The sequence below is a fragment of the Python bivittatus genome, unplaced genomic scaffold, assembly GCF_059951505.1.
Source record: "Python bivittatus isolate LINGU-HERP-01145 unplaced genomic scaffold, Pbiv_v1 ctg000080_np1212, whole genome shotgun sequence".
NCBI classification, from domain to species: domain Eukaryota; kingdom Metazoa; phylum Chordata; class Lepidosauria; order Squamata; family Pythonidae; genus Python; species Python bivittatus.
The window spans coordinates 32323454-32344461 of NW_028277035.1; the positions used below are offsets into that span (position 1 = coordinate 32323454).

At 38.2% G+C, this 21008-nt stretch overlaps 1 protein-coding gene across 2 annotated transcripts in view; it reads left to right on the forward strand.

Moving 5' to 3' along the window:
• Positions 1-10282, forward strand: part of SLC25A48 (solute carrier family 25 member 48) — a 39999-nt gene extending 29717 nt beyond the window's left edge. The window contains exons 7-8 of one of the 2 annotated variants that reach the window (XM_007423584.4): positions 7795-7921; positions 8789-10282. In XM_007423584.4, coding sequence (XP_007423646.2) covers positions 7795-7914 — 120 coding nt within the window. In that variant the 3' untranslated portion in view covers positions 7915-7921; positions 8789-10282. Of the gene's footprint in view, positions 1-7794; positions 7922-8413; positions 8599-8788 lie in introns of those variants that run through there. The other variant, XM_025163636.2, reaches the window with a different exon arrangement.
• The last annotated feature ends 10726 nt before the right edge of the window (positions 10283-21008 follow it).

Sequence of the window (21008 nt, forward strand, 5' to 3'; positions counted from 1 at the left end):
GAAGAGATCTCTAGTCTTTCCCATTCTATTGTTTTCCTCGATTTCTTTGCATTGTTCATTTAAGAAGGCCTTCTTATCTCTCCTTGCTATTCTCTGGAAATCTGCATTCAGTTGCTTATATCTTTCCTTTCTTTTCGCATTCCTTCTTTCCACAGCTATTTGTAAAGCCTCATCAGACAGCCATTTTGCTTTCTTGCATTTCTTTTTCTTTGGGATGGTTTTAGTTGCTGCCTCCTGTACAGTGTTACGGACCTCCATCCATAGTTCTTCAGGCACTCTGTCTACCAGATCTAATCCTCTAAATCTATTCATCACCTTCACTGTGTACTCACAAGGAATGTGATCTAAGTCATACCTGTGTGGCCTAGTTTTCCCTACGTTCTTCAATTTAAACCTAAATTTTGCAGTAAGAAGCTCATGATCTGAGCCACAGTCAGCTCCTGGTCTTGTTTTTGCTGTCTGTATAGAGCTTCTCCATCTTTGGCTGCAAAGTATATAATCAATCTGGTTTTGGTATTGACCATCTGGTGATGTCCATGTGTAGAGCCGTCTCTTGTGTTGTTGGAAAAGAGTGTTTGCTATGACTAGCTTGTTCTCTTGACAGAACTCTATTAGCCTTTGCCCTGCTTCATTTTGTACTCCAAGGCCAAACTTGCCTGTTATTCCGATTACTCCTTGACTTCCTACTTTAGCATCCCAATCCCCTATGATGAAAAGGACATCTTTTTTTGGTGCTAGTTCTAGAAGGTGTTGTAGGTCTTCATAGAAGCGGTCAACTTCAGCTTCTTCAGCATCAGCGCTTGGGGCGTAGACTTGGATTACTGTGATGTTGAATGGTTTGCCTTGGATTCGCACTGAGATCATTCTGTCGTTTTTGAGGTTGTACCCCATTACTGCCTTTCCCACTCTCTTATTGACTATGAGTGCTACTCCATTTCTTCTAAGGGCTTCTTGCCAACAGTAGTAGATATAATGGTCACCTGAATTAAATTCACCCATTCCTGTCCATTTCAATTCACTGATTCCCAAGATGTCGATGTTCAGTCTTGTCATCTCATGTTTGACCACATCCAGCTTGCCTTGGTTCATAGATCTTACATTCCAGGTACCTATACAATATTGTTCTTTACAGCATCGGACCTACTTTTTGCTTCCAGATAGATTCCACAGCTGAATGTCCTTTCGGCTTTGGCCCAGCCACTTCACTCTTTCTGGAGCTTCTTGGAATTGCCCTCCGCTCTTCCCCAGTAGCATATCGGATACCTTCTGACCTGAGGGGCTCATCTTCCGGCGTCATATCTTTTAGCCTTTTAACATTGTCCATGGGGTTTTCTTGGCAAGGATACTGGAGTGGGTTGCCATTTCCTTCTCCAGTGGACCACATTTTGTCAGAACTCTCTGTCATGACCTGTCCGTCTTGGGTGGCCCTGCACAGTATAGCTCATGGCTTCACTGAGTTACGCAAGCCCCTTCGCCATGACAAGGCAGTGATCCATGAAGGGGTCCATTGATGATAATTTTGATTAAAATGCCATTGGGCTATGTATTAACCAAGAAAAGTTTCTCATTTGCTCCAGCAAATGATTAGAACCTATATGCAAAATCATCTGGAGAGATACAATCATTTTTAAATACAATATTTGGCGATGACAACAAAACGGAATTTGAATTGGACAAGTGAACAACGCTAGCAATACAAAAAAGGAAAAAACTGAATACTCAAATGGAATTGACTAGGAATATAATAACTGACAACGGAGGAAAATTACAAGCATTTGGGTGCTTTAGAAGCAAACAATAACTTGTATGTCTAAGTAGAAAAAGAAAACCAGCTCTAAATAGTCAAATGCGTAAGAAAATTTTTAAAATCAAAGTTGAATGTTAATTGCACAATACCGTTAATACTAGGACTGTCCTGTAATATGCTATACAGCTGGCATTGTTGACTGGATACAACCAGAACTATATGCTTTAGACTGCATACAGCTTTAATTCTACTAATAAATGACACTGATCGTGTGTATTTACTAAGGAAAATAGGTGGTCGTGGTTCGTTGAAAGTGAAATAGTAAATGGAGGATGAAATCAGAGGTCTAAATGGCTAGATAAAAGTGAAGAGAGAATGTTAATAAATGCCTGCAAGGAAAACATTCTGAATGTCACAGGATCAAAGGTGACATACAAAACTAAACAGAACAGCAAATGAAAATTTTGAAACCAAAACCTCTGCATGGTCAACATTTGAAAGAAATTGAAGGCAAGGTGAAAAGCAATAAAACTCAGCAATAGCTTCAGACTGGATCCACCAAGGAAACAGAATGATTCATATCTGCAGTACAAGAAAAAGCACTAGCAACAAATTACGTGTTTTTTTAAAAAGGGAAACAACAGCAAATATAAATTATACAAAAATAATTAGACTAATAAGTGTCTACAGCAAAAATTGCCCAAACAGATTATAAGACAAGATATGAAAGTGCATTGGAATTCACTTACAAAGAATGGATCTATTGTCCCAAAGCATCGGCACAACCATAATGTTGAAAATCTGCTCCAAAATGACCATGCAAACATTTTATGGGACTTCCAAATTCAGACAGACCAATATATAGAACACAACATGCTAAACACCACAGTAGTTGAAGAAAAGCAGGTTTTTACTTACAGATGTGGCAACACCAAATGACAGCAGAATAGCTCCAAAGGAACTGGAAAAGATTATAAAACATTGGGACTTAACTGAAATACAGAGATTGTGGAATAAAATGGCAAAAGTATTCCCCATAATTAGTGGTGCATCGGGAACTATAACAATAGAATTGTCAAAATTGCCAAAAAAAAAAAAAAAAGAATTATTTGATCTCACAAGTAGTTTACACAAAACAGCTTTGCTTTGAATCACATACTCTGTGTATGTATGTACATGTGTGTTTATATATACTGGGACAGCAGTATTGGGACAATTCTTAAACTGTGAGATAAAGCTTGAATTGACCCTGAGTATTCTTTAGAACAAAGAGAGAAATATTTGATGATGATGATGATGATGATGATGATGATGATGATGATGATGTTGATTGGTTGCACAGTCAGCCAAATGTTTAGACTGGATTTGGCATTTTTATCCACCTATTGAGTCCTTCCCAAGGACCTGGGATAGGCAGATGTTATTGTTTGATGTTGTTAAATAATAACAACAACAACAGAAGGATGGTTGCAGCCTACCATGGACTTTCCCATACCATGGTTTGTAGCTGTTAAGGCTACCACATCTGAACAGGATGACCACTAGATGGTAGCAAAGGGACATGGAAAACTCCTTAGCAATCTGGATTTTTTCAGCTTTGATCTGGTAACTGTAAGTGTAGTAAAAATGTACTTTCCTGTGTCACTTGAAAGCCTTATGAAGGAGGTGATGTCCATCTATCTGAAATCAGACATTTTTTTCTGAACTGACATAGAATAACAAAATGTGGTGGTTGTTCAAAATTGAGTGATTGATTATGTGCATGAAGTTGGTGTCAAATCCTAGCAACCAGATAGAAAGTTTTTCTGAGGAGAAAAATTAAGTACTACTGACTTAAATAAAGCATCACTGATCTCAGTGGGGCTTGCTACTGTTACTATGTATACAACTGTTCTACTTTTTAAAAAAAAATAATGGGTAAATAATAGTATGAATACTTGTATTAGTGAATTGCTAATCAATTTTTTAAAACATTTGACTTATTCCAAAAGAGATTTGAATTGTCAAAAATGCAGGATGGCATTTTAATTGTATTTAAATTAAATCCAATTAAATCCAATTTAACTTTACAATTTAGTCCAGACACATTAGAACATATAGTCAAAGAATATTTTTAAAGAAGATAGCAGTTACAATATTTGCAAGAATTTTGAAATAAAGAGTTGAAATATCCCATATAGACAAATCAATGGTTAAGGGCCTTAAACAATTTTAGGTATGTTTCTTATGACTTTAAGATTAGATTCATTCAGAAAAATACTTTTTATGGTCAATCTCTTCAGATTGCTAATGTAAAATGATGGAAGGAATACTTACACATATAACATGGCCTTTCCATCCCATCTTGGTTAATATTAACAAATTTGTTAATGTAGTTTTAACGATATATGATTTAAAGTTGTGAATGTGATTTTGAACTACATACCAAAAATTTGCTGTTTTTCAAAACACTGAAATTGCTTATGGGACATAGCAAAAAAATCTATTTTCTTACGCTGGGAAGACTCCACTACCACAAGTTTACAGTCTTGGACTGATATGGGTTTGCTCTTTACTTATAAACTGGCTATCAATGAAATGGAAATAATGATCAATACTATTTAGCATTGATCCCTCTTGTTCGACACTCTCTCTAAGCTCAGAGAAGGAAATCCGAAGTATCCAATGTGGAGCCTCTTCAGAGGCCTTAATTTGTCTCCTAAAAGGAACTGGTCATTCTTCATCATGGTTTGTTGATAACTGATAAAAGACCATTTTTATACAACTCTTATCACAGTGCTAAGTTCATAGGCTGGTTTAATTTAGCCTAAATTTGTAGTGTACAAAGCACACCAACTTCTTCTTCTATTGTCTTTTACTGGATACCATCAATGGTATTTGGTCTTTTGATATTACTATCAGAAATAAGAATCTTGGCTTTTTTGCCCAAATATGAACATAGAGTTTTCTGTCAGGATGTGTATCATTTTCCAGTGCTCAGTTTCCCCTGACTCTTTCCTTGTGTAAGTAGTTGATATTTCTCATTGCATATCATATGTCCTAAATACTAGTTTCTTTTTTGTTTTTTTATGGTATTCATACATTAGGGGTTTTTTGCCCTTTTTTTGAGGCAGTGCCTCATTTTGTACACATTCAACTCATGATATTTTAAATAATCATCTATAAATCCAAGGCTTCTATTCTGCTGATGTCTTCTGGGTCACTCTCCATGCCTTTATCTCATGTAAAAGAACTGACAAGACCTAACATTGTACAATTTTACACCAATGAAGTTCCAGTCTTAAGCCCCAAAATCAAATAAACTGACTTATTTTTCGAAAAGTTATTCTTGTCTGTTCAATCCTGTTCCATCTGTTCAATTCTGCTATGAATCCAATTATAATTCAAAATACAGCTCAGACATTTATATTGTCATATCTTCACACTTGTTTTTCTGTAAGCATAGTATTTGGTTCAACAGACATACTGGGTATCAACATATATTTACATAGAATGTCTCAATGCTTGTCTCAGTCATCACCTTATATTAATCTAAACACATCAATCTTACTATTATATCTCTGTGGGCATTTCCAAAGCCAACTTCTCACTGCCTGCAGGCATTCACAGGGTTTCATCTTGTTCTCAGTGGAAGAATGCCATTTCCCTGCTAGATGGGATTCACATTCTAATATGGAATGTGACAGGCTGTTTGTCTAAAATAACAGGATTGTACCTGTTTGGCAATCAGTGGCCTTAAAAAAGTTAGTTAACTTTGGATGGATGGATGGCTAATCTTCACTAATAAGGGCCTTCCAGATATTTTGGACTAAACCAGTTTTCTCAACCTTGGCAACTTTAAGATGTGTGGACTTTAACTCCCAGAATTACCCAACCAGTACTATGGGTGTTGGATCAATCAAATGACTGTAGTAATAGCTTATAGACCAAAAATAAGCAATCTCTTTTGCATTTTCACAACAGTAAATTAGAATATTCTTAGAATCAATTTGGCCTTGAATTTACAAATTATTGCACAATAATATATTTCTTGAATTCCTTTACTCTTATATTTAAAGCGGCACTACAGACTAAAAATAACATGAAACAGTATATTAAAGTTTCTGGGCACATTTCCTTGATACTGGCATAGGATGATTGGATGTGCATAGGTTCTTTCCAGAGAGAAGGTTCTGTAATCAGAATGCCATAACTGAAAAGGTCCCCACTACTACCCCCACCATTTTCAAAGAAGAATCTCTTGAAGAAGGACTTTTCTAACACTGCATTTAAAACTGATGACAGCCGTATTCTCCCAGAGATATATGGTAGAAGCCAGGAAAATGAATGGAAAAACACATTTTTGTATGCATGATCTGATGATGCAGAGGTATATAAGCTAAATAAAAAAGGTGGGAGACAGATGGAGTACTGAATACCTTTTTTATGCAGAATATTTCCTTAATTTTTCTGATGAACTAGAATTAGTCTGTTTTCCTCACCTACTCCTAAAATCTCCATAACTAACTTTTTTCAGTTCTGCAGAGTCTGTTTGTGAGTTCTAAACCCAACTTTTATCTTATAGGCATGAATATAAATTTTAGAAGATTTCAGGCTTTGTGCACTGGAGTGCCATCTGGAAGCTTGATGCACCTCCATTTTCAAGTCCAGAATGTTTAGGATTGCTTCTCTCAAGGATGGCAGGGAGTGTGGGGCGGGGGGGGGGGGGGGGCGCGGAGCCCATATAAATTGAAGAAGGCTGCTCTGTACGGAGTACTCACAGTAGCCTTCTTTCCATCACCCTTAAAATTGCAGCTATAATGCTCTAATGATCAGGCAGACAAGTAACATCTTCTTCTCTGTCTTCAACGTCACTTCCTCACCCCCAGTGTTTCCCACAAAGTTTTTTCATCTGATCCACACTCATATTCTCTTCTTACATCCTGGAAGCAGAGAAAATATTCAGGGAACAGCTTCATGGATCAATGTTCATTCTTTTTTCCTCCAGCTGATTGATAGGAAAGTACAAAGCATATCAGTCAATCTGATCACAATTAATCCAATCATGGTATAACCAAAATCCCCAAACCTCCACTCCAAACTAAAGGGAAATAAAACAGTTCGTACCCCTCCCCCATTTCTTCATTTCTCAATACACATATATCTCTACATTTGTTTGTTGGTTTGTAAACAAATGGAGAAGTTACCATGATAGGTCTGATGTGAGAGAAAATACTTCTCTTTTTTACAAACACTGAAATTTTCCAAAGCTTCCCAGAAATGTTGAAACCTTTCCTCTTTTACATTTAAAGTCCTGTGAGTTGTGAAGATGGAATATTAGTGTAACAGTAATTAGACAGCCAACTCTTTTTCCCAATAATTCTGACCGTGGGGATATGTTACTATAGCATCAGGATTTACTCTATTTCTGGGAAGAAAAAGAAAGAAAAGCTTCTGGAACAGGATGCTGAACCACGGTGAGCATAAGAGGAAAGGAGAGGGGGAAAAAAAAGTAAGGTTGGCTTGAGCCGGTACCTGGGAAACAGGTTATGGCAAGAATTCACACCCGTGGAAAACCTACAAGGTGGAAAACAAGGTCTGCGAGGTCACAGTGATTTGAATGGAAATTACAGATTTGCTGCAATAAACTGGAACTGAGGCAGAAATAGATTGATTCCACATCTGGCATGAAGTGTGAAGCCAGTCCTGAAATGGCACAAAACATTGATAGAAAAATGTTTTAAGGAGACTGAATTTTAAGAAATCTGAGAGTGCTCAGATGACAACTTCTAAGCCTGAAGACAACTGGCTTGGGCTGCCATATTTTGAGAAAACATGGAAGACTGGAGCAACAGAATAGTCTGCAATTGCAGAGTTTATAAAGGGCAGGGTATAGGTTAGTATAGGAGGAAAGATGCCATTAAGCCTGCAATGTGTTTCTTATAAAATAATGATGAGAAAACAGACATTTCTCAATATCTGATTTTTCTTTCCTGTTCAAATCTTTTCTTCACAAAATACCTGACAGGCTGTGGTGGGAGTAACCTTTTCTTTCTTCTTATAATCAGGTCTTTTTCAGAGGTCTTACAGTGAATACACTGCGAGGATTCCCTGTATCTGCTGCCACATTCCTTGGATATGAACTTTCACTCAAAGCCCTAAGAAAAGAAGCAGAGACAAATCCTTGAATTCCAGGTCAGTTTCACAGAATGCTACATACTTCCAAATCTGCTCCATCAGTAAAATCATCTGAAAAAGATGAATGCTGGAGTAGATATGGACAGTATCCAGTTGTTCTGCAAGCTTTTGGCACTTATTTTTACATTTCTAGATAATTGCTCGAAATGCTGTAATTTTTTTAGAAAAAGAAACTGTACAAAAGTAATTTAGCAAGAGTTACTGCTAGGCGCTCTGCCCGCCCCCCAAATTAAATATTAAAAAAAGGAGGAATGTACGATGGTTAAATGAAAAGCAATACCTCTACTTTAATAACTTTAGTTTAAATAGTGATATTGTAATTAATGAAGCATGAAAATAATTCTTGAAATGAGCCCTTTTGGTACCAGTATTTATTTCTCCATGTAATTACCACCATTTGCTACACACTTCTGCCACCAATGGACAAGCTCCTTAAAGCTGTCACACAAAAAGAAAACAAAACCTTCCACACTTTGTCTCTTCAACCAGATCCCGACAGTCCTTTCTTTCCATCTCCTGAAGCAAACAGATGCCCTATTCCTTCGATTCGGGGAAAAGAGTGGAAGTCACATGGTACTAAATCTGGACTGTATAGTGGAGGGGGTAAGATGGTGAGATCCAACTTTGCAGTTGCCTCCTGGATCTCTCATGAGGTATGAGGCCTAGCATCGTCAGGTTGCAGCAAAAGTTCCTTCTTGTGCTTCCCAGCTCTGCTTAATCATTGTTTCAAAGCTTTGAATGTTGCAATGTGGGACTCTAAGTTGACAGTGGGACCAAGTCAAGGAATTCCATGTCAATAACACTATCTGTGTCCCAGAGTTTTTCTGCTGAAGCCTGGGTTTGGAATTTTATTTTATTTTGCAGGTGAAGCTTTGTGATGATATTCCATGGACTGATGTTTCTTTTCTGGGTCATAATGATGAGCCCATGTTTTGTTGGCTGTCGTGATGCTGTGAAGAAATTTCTCAGCTTCATTCTCGTAAACACTGCTAGCAAATTTCAACTCTTGAAGCTTTCAACTCTGTCATCAGCATGCAAGGAACCCATCTTGCACGAACCTTCCAATACTGAAGAATATCTATAACGTGACCCATACATTATTCCTGTGAAATTCCAAATTTGATAGCAATTTCCCTTTGAATGGTCCACCAAGTGTCCTTAATCAGTATGTAAAACATTGTCATGTAAAACTTACTTGTTGCTATCACAGGTTATCCATTTCATTCTTGATCACACAAATCAAGTCTTCCTGGTTCACCATCTTTATATTTTTTGGCCCAGCAAGGCATGTCAACAGAGTCATCACCATAAACAACTTGTGTTCAGCAGTGAATTTCAAGTGGAGGGACTCCTTCGGCAGTCAAAAATGCAACCATTGTTGTTGCTTAAAGCATACTGACGAGTACTCAGCTGCAGGTTTCCATTTCATGAGCTGTTGCAACATAATCTTTTCTCACAGCAACTTCCCACCAACTGAAGAAAAAGAACAGATGCTGAAGAACCCACCAGAACTTCTAGTATGTCAGTACTACCATTTGTTGGAAAATAATAATAATAATAATAATAATTATTATAATTATAATTATTATTATTTCAGTCACTGACCAGCACAATACATATATATCCAAAAATATAATAAACCACTAGAACCATCATAGGTAGCATATAATATATAGAGTAAATCCAAAACCTATGAAAACTAGACCTAATCTAAAAGATTATCTAATCTAAGAGAGCTGAAATAAGCTATGCCATTTAAGAACAGTAAAAACATAAATATGTTAGCTGTCCCAAAAGTTGGCAACCTATAACATTTGAGGCATTGTTTTCATTCAATCCTCATACAGTATATGCCACAGACTACAGTTTCACTTTACTGAAGTTTGTGAAACTCTAATGTCTCTATTTTGGTTTTAGAATTTGGGGTTTTATAGATGCTTGGTCCTTTGCTTCTTCCCAAGGTCCCCGTGCACCTCATTACTGCTTTCACTTTCTGAGCGAAACCAATGGCATTCAGGTGATAACTGAAGAAATCTGATGATCTGAATCCTCTTCATCTAAAGTCAATAGTTATAAAGCCAAAAGCAAAGCAGTGATCAAAACTTCCCAATAATCAAACTTTCTCAAAAGTGCAAACTATAGCAGCTGCCTGTAATATCATTCTCTAGTGTTTTCTGTAAGTGATCAATTGAACCCATGCTGAAAAGAATCAAAGGGAGAAAAAGGCAAGTGATTCAATGCTGTCTTCCTGTTTTGTGTCTTTGTAAAAGCAAATAAACTTCTTTTCCCTAGAAGATAAGAAGGAATGGAATAACCTTCGATTTCAAGCATTTATATACAGTTTATGCTTTTGATTGTTCTTCATCACAACTATAATTTCAACTAAAGTTTCTTTCCTTGTTTTAGTGTTGTTGTCCATTCTGATTTCTGTATTTTATCATGCATAATTTACTATACTGCATGGGATATCAGATGTGAGAAGGGAGTGCTTTTAGCTATGCAAGATAGAATCACTACACAGCAGCAACATATGCGGCTGATGAGGACATCTCTACTTACAGTCGTTTGTTGTGTTAGGCTATTTTTTTCTTACGACTATGCACAGTTTGCACTGGTGGGAAGCACAAGTGTAATGGAAGCTTAGCCCAAATCAGCTTTCTCATTACAATGTAGTCATAGAAATCTAAGGGCAAAGGTGGCAAGTCAGTACAAATCTCATCAGTTTGCTTGTGAGGAAAGAAATGGGGAAGGATTGTGGTTAGGTTTAAATCTTAAGACGAGAAACCAGAATTTTGATAAGCAGGAAACTGTGGCACAGGAGTAGAGTGAGATAAGATCATACCTGAATGAACAGTTAGCTTTGAAACTGGAAAGAATAGCCAATATAAGCACATATTGTTGTTAACAAATGAGGGCATACCTTGCTCCTTCCCATAAACATTTGTTTATGTAGCTTAGCAAAGAGAGGGTTTTATTAAAGAGCAAATTGCTAGCAGGGATAGGAACACACTTGTTTCCCAGTTTTTAAAGTCCCCAAAGTTCAAACATTTGATGCAGTATTTATACTATAGAAATTTGGATTTCTTCAGAAAAGCAACAACATTTCTTCATTAACTTGCTTTCTCCCTTATCCATTCCCAGAACAGTTCCCACAATCTCAAATTGTTTTCACCACCTCCAAATGGTTTATCACATACCCACACACTGACTTTCTTTCTTGGAGGCATCCTATAAATAACAGAGGGTCAAAAGGTCCTTGTCCATATATAAATTCCTTCTAGGGGGCAAGATTGCCTCAAACGAACACAAAAGTGCACTGCTCTGATTCGTTCACAAATCACTTCCACACTATAAATGAGGGTTAGAAATTCCTCTTGCATTTTCCAAGATTCTGTACGCACCCTGAGACTAGCATTAAAGATACCTTACTGAAGCCTGTATAATTTTTGCTTCTTTGATCTTGCCCAACTGTGTGGGGCATGATGGTTCCATTGTACCCTAAATAGAAGAATAGCCTTTCTTTTGAGAGTGAGAAGGACAATTTCTCCTTTTTTAAACCAGATTGTTTTTATTAAACATTTTCAAACAAGTAAGCATAATATCGTGTGAAATAAAATAAAAATGAACAACTTAACATACACAAAAACAAAAAGAAATAAAAAACATTACACAAAAAGAAAATACATAAAAAGCAAGCAAGAAAACAAACAAAAAACTAGTTATAATTATATCCCAAGTTCACCTGATTTTCTATGTCTTTTAAAAAAAAGCTTTCAGTGTGGACCAAGCCTGTCCAAGATTTTTTTTCCAAAGGAAAAGATGTGACATTTTCTCAAGATGTGAATATATAATTTTCTCAAAAGTTGCTAAGTCATACAGCTCTGAAATCCAGCCTTTTATATCTGGAATTATAGTATTTTTCAGTCTCCCAAGGATTATTCTTTTTGCTATTATCACAGCAGAAAAATCCCATCTTTGTTCTGAACATCTTAAATTCCAAGTAGTTGGTACTTAATTCAGTACAATATGCTTGTCTTTAAAAACCAAAGTTTTCTCAATAATTCTGTCAACATATTGTATAATCTTACTCCAAAAGAGCTGTAAGGAAGAGCATGACCATAACATATGAGTTAAATTGCCCTCAAATTTCTTGCAACCTCAACATTAATAATCATTCATCTGTCCTTTAAGAAACATTCTTTTATTTTATTTTTCCTTTCCTTTTCCTTTCTTTTCACATAAAGCTTTCAAATAACTTTCTGTAAAAATAAAACTTTGCTCTCATTTGTCTTTTGAAGGGGTCACTTGTTAATCTGACATGAATGTGACTGTTGGCAAGCTTGTGACTAAGGCATGAATGACTATGAGCAGAACCCATATAGTTGGACAAAAGCTCTCCTGATTTGAGCAGGAGCCATGAGCCCAGGAGAACCCCCAAATTTCACACAGGTTCCATCTGGGGTATTATAACCCCAACCCTATCCAGAACTAAAGATGGAAAGTCCCCAGAACCAAGGGGCTCTAAAACCCTAAGCTACATGGCCATGCTAGGGCTGAGTTGAAGCCTGTTGTTCCCCATCCAGACCCCCACAGCCTCCAGATACTGAGATAGAACTTCTGTGGCATCACTTGGACAACCCAGGGTGGAGACAGAAAGCTCAGTATCATCAGTATTCTAATGATACTTTACACTGAACCTTTGGATGACCTCACTCAGAGGCTTCATATTAAACAGGAGGGGAGCCAAGTCTGCAGCACTCCACAAAGCAGGGGACATGGGCTGAACCTCTGCTTCCCAAACAGCACCATCTGGAATCAGCCCCAGAGGAAATTGAGAAAGCTAAAGAATACCAAAAATAAGTCAATATGTGACTTCATTGATTATAGAAAGGCCTTCATTTATGTTAGCCACGTCAAACTGTGGAATGTGCTTAGAAAAATGGGTATCCCAAAGTATCTAATTTGCAAAACTATTGAAAGGTCAGGAAGCCACAGTATGGATAGAATATGGTGAAACAGACTGGCTCCATGTTGGCAAAGAAATAAGACAAGGTTGTATACTTCTTATTCAGCCTATATCTGGAATATACATTGATGGAAGCTGGCTTGGAAGAAGACAACTGTTTTTAAAACTGGAGGAAAAAATATCAGTAACTTGCACTATGCTAATGACGCCACTCTGACGCTGAAAATGCAAATGATCTGCAAGCTGTAGTAATAAAACTCAAGGAGCACAATGAAAAAATGGGACTATATAAAGAAGACCAAATTGAAGACAATAGGTATAACAGCCACCCTTAGAACTGACAACAAAGCTTCTGAAGTAGTGGATAGCTTTTGCCTTTTAGAATCGATCAACAATGAAGGGACCAGTAAAAAAAAAAAAAGTCACAGACTAGCACTTGGTAGAGTAGCAATGAAAGCCCTGAACAAGTTATTCAGATGCCAGGATGTTCTATACCTACAAAGATCAGAATTGTGCAAACAATGGTATTCCCTGTGACACTGGATGGAAATGAAAGTTGGACACTAAAAGAAGCAGACTAGAAAGACTATTGATGCTTTTGAATTTTGGTGTTGGAGAAGAGTCCTGAGAATACCACGGATAACCAAGAAAACAAATGGATCATTGGACAAATTAAGACGGATGAGGTGTGGGAAATGGTAGCGGTGGCAGCTTGAGAGGCTGCTGGAGGGTAGACCGGGCACCGGAGTCAGAATGGCATCCAGGAGGCTTCCCAGTGTCCCAGTGGCAGCGCAATAGATGGAGCAGCACTGCTGGTCAGCTAGTTTCTCAGTGCATCATTCACTCATCCTGGCTCTTGCCCTGGCATTGGGGCCATGCTGTTCGTTTGGAAGCTCTGGCATGGATAATTGTTATAGGTGTTTAATATTTTTAAGGAGAGGGCTTGACCCGGGTTTTGTTGTTGTCATTTTATTGTATGTTTGATATTGTATGTTCGCCTAATGTAACTCCCATCATACCGTATCAAGCTTTACCCAATCCACTTTCTGACCTTATCAGATGTATTATCTCTTGAAGATAGTTATTTACATCATTCTGAATTTCATTTTGTGATTTAAGGATTGGTCTACAGTACTTGTCACAAAGAACCACAGATTGACTCCAGCTTCCAAGAGCAAAAACGTAGTAACTTTTTCTCAGTAATTATAAAGCAAACCACAGAGGATTTTTTTTTCCTTCCTTCCTAGTGTTTTTCCCACAGGTTGCAAGGTCTGCTTTTTTATTTCCCCCCAGATCAGCTAAATGTTGATCTATTGGTTGTTGCAGGGATTGACTAACCATCTTGTCACCCAAGCCTGACATCATGGGCTGAGAGTGACTGGCCCAAAGTCACCCAGCGGGCTTTCATGCCTAAGGCAAGACACAGGACACACAGTATCCTGGTTTCTAGCCAGGAGCTTTAACCACTAGACCAAACTGGCTCTCTGTAAAGCAAACTGCAGAATAGTTGCTAGCTATAAGTGTACTAAAAATGTAACACTGACATCTAGTGGTTTGCACCTATTACAGCACCCTTTGTTAGAGTGGCAATTTTATCAGGATGCTTTGTTTTATTACAGTAAAAAAAAAAAAAGAATGAGTGCTAATAACTATGGAAAATTAGGTGATAAATGAGAATTCCCTTTAACACAGATAGTGGAAGATAGTATAAACAAGTTTTGGCTGCTTATGCAGAGCTGTTTTATATAAAGACTTCGTTGTCTTTCATCAGGAGCTTTTTGTTAAGATTTAGGCATGTTTTTGCTGTAGCAGCATTGTAAAGTTGCTCGATTACATTAATAACATGGTAGTACCCTCCTGTGGCCTAACACAGCATTACTGTTTGTATCTGAAAAAAAGAACAGAAAGAAAACAGGAGTTTAAATGAATTATTGAGTAGAAGAAAAGTTAGGAAACTTTTACATGAATATCCTATGCCAGATTAAAGCAGTTCTGGATCTCTGTGTTCCTACTGTGTCAGCAGAACTGGAAAGCTAAGATGGTTTATTTGAAAATAGGGCAGTGCACATGTCAAAAATTATTCAAAAATGCTTCAGACCTCGCATGAGCTCAGCACCTTTCAGATTTTATTAAAGCCTGCCTTCCTTCCTTCCTTCCTTCCTTCCTTCCTTCCTTCCTTCCTTCCTTCCTTCCTTCCTTCCTTCCTTCCTTCCTTCTTTGTAGGCTTCCATATGAACCTGAAACCTTATCTACATCTCTTTTTAGGCTCATGTTTTAATCAAGTAGCCCCAGGCTACTGTTTTCCCCCTTCTTCTCCTCTCTCTTTTTAAATTGTAACAGAGGTGCAAGGCTTTTTGAAGTTTCTGAACCTGTAGCAGGGAAATTGGGCCAGGGAAATTATTTCCATTCTTTGTTCTTTATATTTCAAGTTAACAGAAGACAGTTACCATTCACTTTCAAAGAACTTCTGAAGTTTTCAAGAATGAAAACAAGGGCAGTGTGGAAGTACCCTCAGTTAAAGTGTTAGAGGACAGATTAAAGAGACCTAAAGGTTGTACAAGAGATAGCAGACTTGTATAGATCACAGTTAACACATCTTAAAAGACGTGCCTTGTCATGCTGAGAATATCGTGAGGCCTCCATGTGAACAGCTTGGGTGAGTTGCCACCATTGAAGAGCAACGGGTACAAGGCCAATCTGACTTGACTGGCTGTTTGACTTAGATGGAATCAGCTTCTGCGCATTTGCAAAAACTGTTTGGATGAGTAAAATGTTGTGCCAGCACCACCAGTTAGAAGTAGGTTCTGCAGCGCTTACTTCAGGTGCTTTGAAGGAACTCTTTCCTCAAACCTTTATTGAAAGAAAATATCCATTTTAAGATTTTCATAGCCCTAAAAACTGCAGGCTACAGATTCACTACCCATATTTCCATGACTGAGAGGCAGCTGCCCTAGCACTTTCCTCTGCTGGATACAGAAAAGTTTTGGCCTGTTTAGAACAAAGAAGAGATTTCTAGAAAAAGGTGGGATAAGAAATGGGGCCTCCATCTTCCCAGCAGCCTCTGATGAAGAACTGAAAATCTCCAAGAAGTTAGAGAAGCCCAAGATATTGAAGCAGAGGACAGTTTGCTTCAGGGAGCCTTCTACAATCAGAAATTTGTGCTAGGTTTTTTGTTTTGTTTTCTATGTGTGGTGTTAAGTTTCATCTTCTTTCTTTCTCTGTACTACTTATGGAATTTAGTGTTGGCTATCAGTCTTCATGCATATCCCATGTCAGTTAATTACTCTGTAGTTTGCTTTATAATAACTGAGAAAAAATGACTACCTTTTAGTTTATGAAGATGTAATTTTTAAAATCTTCTTGTTATCTGTAATATTTTGAATTATCTCATTGTAAGCTGTAATAGTTCGGGCAGAGCATGTCATGGCTAGCTCTGACTCAGAGGAATCTGAGACACAGGAGCCTTCTGGGAGAGCTGGTTGGATCTCAGCCTGAGGAAACTCCAAGTACTGTACTCAGTCACCTGAGGTTGCTCCACCTGGCAATCACCAGGAGCAACTGCCTCCACTCTCAGAGGATGAGGAATTGGAGCTGGAAAGACCGCCCAGCCCCAGAGTGTGCTGTGTGCAATGGAGAGCAGAGCAACAGTGCTCAGTGTCTCCTTACATGCCAGGGGCGTTCCCAGGATTGATGTGCTTCACCAGCATGGGCTCAATTTGGGAGCAACTGCTAACCTGGCTCCCTTCATTGGGAACAACCAGTCCATTCGCTGGAACCTCTGCCTCTTGTGGCCTGAACTCTTGCCCATGGAAATGCTGTGCCTTTGGACCTAGACATACCAACAACAATACAACCTCTAGACAGTGCCCTGACAACACTTCTGCCTGCTGCTTGGACTTTGCTTACTGAAAACTTATCGTACGTTTTCTAAGGGATTTGGGACTGCTTAAGACCGTGTCTGTTCACGTCATGAAAACCTGTGCATCTTGGAATTTTGCTCTTTGTCTTTGGACTGGACTGTAACCTACACTTGTATCCTGAACCTTTGGGCTGTCTTCTGCCCGCTGCCCGTCATTTGCTTGGACTTCCCCTCTGGAAAGTTGCTCAAGGAGGTTGTGATTTGCATTTGGGGAGCACAAATTACTGGAAAAATGTGAATGTGACAAAACCAGAATTGACTTTTTGGGTCATCGCATTTCTCCAGCTGACATTCCCCTAGACCCAAATAAGGTGGAAGCACTGCTATCCTGGCAGGCTTCATGAAGGACCAAGAAGTCCCATGCCTCCTCATCTTTGCTAATTATTACTAAACCTTCATTCCCAACTTTGCCACCATCTCACACCTCTCATTTGCCTCCTATGGAAAAAAAGTGTCATTTACTTGGACCAGAAGGCACAAGAGGCATTTAAGGCCTTAAAGTCTGCTTTTGCCTCCAAACCCATTTCTATGTCACCCTGATTACCTTCATAGAGGAAACATATGCTTCTAATGTTACTACAGGTCCTGTACTTCTCCAAGCCGATCCTGGTTTCTCCATTCTTTTCCTGTGTGCATATTACTCAAGAAAACTGAGCTCTGCAGAGTCTAATTATACCATTTGGAATAAGGAACTCCTGGTAATCAAAGTTGTCTTGAAACCTGGCATCGCTATCTAGAAGGCGGCTGCCATCTGGGAGAGGTACACAGTGATTATCAGGATTTGGAGCATTTACCAACAGCCCATAGGCTCAACCACTGTCAGATCTGGTAGTCATTGTTTCAACTTCTGGATTAGATTCCCAGCAGCCACAGCAATAGAGCTGATGCCCTGTCCTGAAAACCAGAAAATGATCATGCAAAATATCCATTCCCTCTCAAAAGCATCATCCATCTGGAAAAGTTTTCATAGCCATCACAATGGCTTTGGATCCTGGATCAGCTGATGAACCTTCTGTGATGCTCTGACCCTTGGATCTCACTCTGACTACTCTTTTGCCTGCTGTTTTGGACTTGGAGACTTTGTGACTCTAGTAAGGCAAGCTTGCTTGACTTTGGGGAGTTCTTTCCTGCTTGTGTGTGCAACCACCTCTCTTGTGTGTTTGTGTGTGTTTGATGTAAGACAGGACACAAGCTACAAAAGTGTCCATTATGGAACTGAAAGATACTCCTAGAAGGCATTTTCAAAACCTTCATCAGTGTCTTGCAGATGAACAGTCAGACCTCCATATTGTTTATTCAGAGGCGGATGTTGTCACATTCAAAACTGCAATTTTTGATAATATAGGCACCATTGTTAACCATCTAGATGCAAGATTCCCTTATATGCCAGTCATTTCCTGCTTTTCAAGAGTTTTGAATGCAGAAGCTCATGATCCAAATGAGTCTGCTGAGATTCTTTTTAATCATTACTCCAAAAATGCAATCCTATTTTAAACTATGATAGTACCAAACAAGAGTGGGCATATGCATCAAAATGATTAAAAGCCAGTCATACAAAAATCTAGATCTTGCTGAAATCAGCAACAACATATTAATAAAATGTATATTAATATTATGCACAATTGTATATTAATAAAGGTGTAGATCAATAGTGAAACTCTTGAGGTCATCCAGTAAAAGGATTCTAGAGATAAAATCGAATAGCTTTCCACATAAGTGTCTCATGTTTATTAATTACACTCAATTAGCTGATAGGCCTATATTTTGCTGCATAATTTCTATCTTTTTTTGAATACTTAGGAATAACTATTACCACTGCTTATGCTTATAGCAGACTCATTCAAACGCCCAAGTCTCATACAGCCTATTAAAGCAAGGCATATGCTGACAGGTTTTTGGAAATGCTAGATTTTACAGAAACATCACTTGAAGAAGAAAAACGCATACTGCCATTGTTTACAGTTGAGGAGACCTAGAAAAAAGTTGGAAGGAGTAGAGATAACAGGACTAAGTATGCTGAAACATAGATATTGTAAGATAAGTATTTATTTAATATTGAATAAATTTATATGGCCGTCTCATATGCATGACTCCAGGCAGCTAACAGTTAAAAGCAGAATAAAAAAATAAACACCCAAGTTTAAAACAATAGAGATAACATAAAATAACTTAGCAGCCCAAAACACTCACTCAATACAAAACAGGCTCACCCATACTATCAGGGCCCTAGGCTTGATGGCAAAGCCAGGCTTTCAATGCCTTGTGAAAGACCAGCAGGGTTGGGGAAAATTTGGCAGAAAAGGTTCTCTTCCTGGGCGCTGCCAGACGGCACTCTCTTGTGGATGAGACCCAGAGTGTGCCTCTCCTGCTGGAGCTCTATAAATAGGACTACGCACCTCATGGCTTATGTATAGCAACTACCTAACATTTGAGTTGGGAATGACCCTGTGGTTGTTTTGTTGTGTGCTTGGCCATTTTATATTTATATATTGTTTGTTTATTATTATATGGATTTCCTTCTTCTTTTTTCCTTTGTTTGTTCTTATGCTATACACTCCCCAGAATCATGGTGTCTGAGTTGGCAGCCTCATAAATCTTAAAAATAACGAAATTTGCTCTGACTTCTGTGAGTGAAGGAACCCCTTTTACATATTCCTAAGCTTTTTAACTTCAAATGCTGCATCTCATGCACCAATATATTCCAGAGCTACAGTATTATCTGCTTGCCAACCTAATCTATTTTAAAATATGGGAAAGGATAGCAATTACTTTCAAAAACAGGTCAAGATGAAATAACAATTCTACAAATAAAATCTGACTTTTTTTTTTTTTCTAAAGAGCAATACAGAACTGCCACAAGGCTGGGAGTTTTAAATCTTGAAAAGCCATCCAAGTACTCTGTGTCTGTGACAACATGATTTTTTAAAAGGAGAAACAATTGTTTCTTCTAAAAATAACAAACAAAACAAATTGCCTAAACCACTTATGCTTGAAAGAATACTGCTAGTCACACAGTCCTGAAAACTGCTTGGTGACTAATAAAACTACTACAGTCTTCTTGAACCTGACATACTAACCTACTTCAAGGGTATTAATGTTGTTCCCATTTCTATCTCTCTGGCAATTCTAAGCCAGTAGAACTACAGTATCTAATATTGTAAGATGCAGTTATCAAGAACTGGAATGACGGCCAAAGCTCCAATTCTACTAAGTATAATAAAATGATATAATTTTGCACAAGCGTGCATTGCTTTCCTACTCCAGCCCAATGGTGTGCATTTGCATTACTGGGATCAGTCTACGTGTAGCTTGCAAAATAAACTCTAAATACAGTACACCAATACACTGCTTCAGTGATCTCTGAAAAACACTCATTCTGCAACTTACATCACTAGACACATCCATGAGGATGTTAAGGAAACACTTTTCTGGAAATGTACTTGGAGTAGTGTTAGCAAAATTTGAGAGTTTCTTACTCTCCCCAATTAGGATTCAGTCCGGCAGAAGATTAGACGCGAAAGTACCAGCTGAGATTTTAAAGTTTTATTGAAAGCTTGCCAATAGAGTCAGCTGGGGTCTCCCCTTAAGACAGAGAAGAACCCCGGTCACACCCAAAGAAGAAGATTTTATACATCTTTCTTACAAAGAGATATAATAATTAACAAATATTGGCTGAAATTGGCATAGGTTTTGGATCCTCCTTATTATTGGGGGAAACTTATCTTCCTGATGACCTATTGATTGCTAGTCAGAGTTCAGGGGCACCCCTCTCCGATCTTCCAAACTCCACTGCTTCCCAGAATGCACGCCGGGGTCACCTCCTCCCACATCTCCACAGCCTTGACATTCAAGGAGACAGGATGTCTGCCTAAAGCCCTCTAACATAACAGAAATGAGGGAAATGTGTGAAAGTTCATGAACATCAGTTTCCTTGTTATCCCTTTGGTTTTCAAATGTAAGGAAATAAAGATGAGAGAAACTGGGAGCCCTTTTTCATAAGGTTTCAGTAGGACATACAGCTTCTCCCAATCTCAAAATTCAAGAGTGAGTTGCTGGGCCGATGTATTTTTTTTAAAAGCAGTTTGTGCTAGAAAACAGTAAAATGAGGCTATTCTGTAAGAAATCCTAGGACACTGTGGATTGTCCTAGAAATCTGTAACTAATAAACCCTCATTTTATGCTCAGCATGTATATCTGTG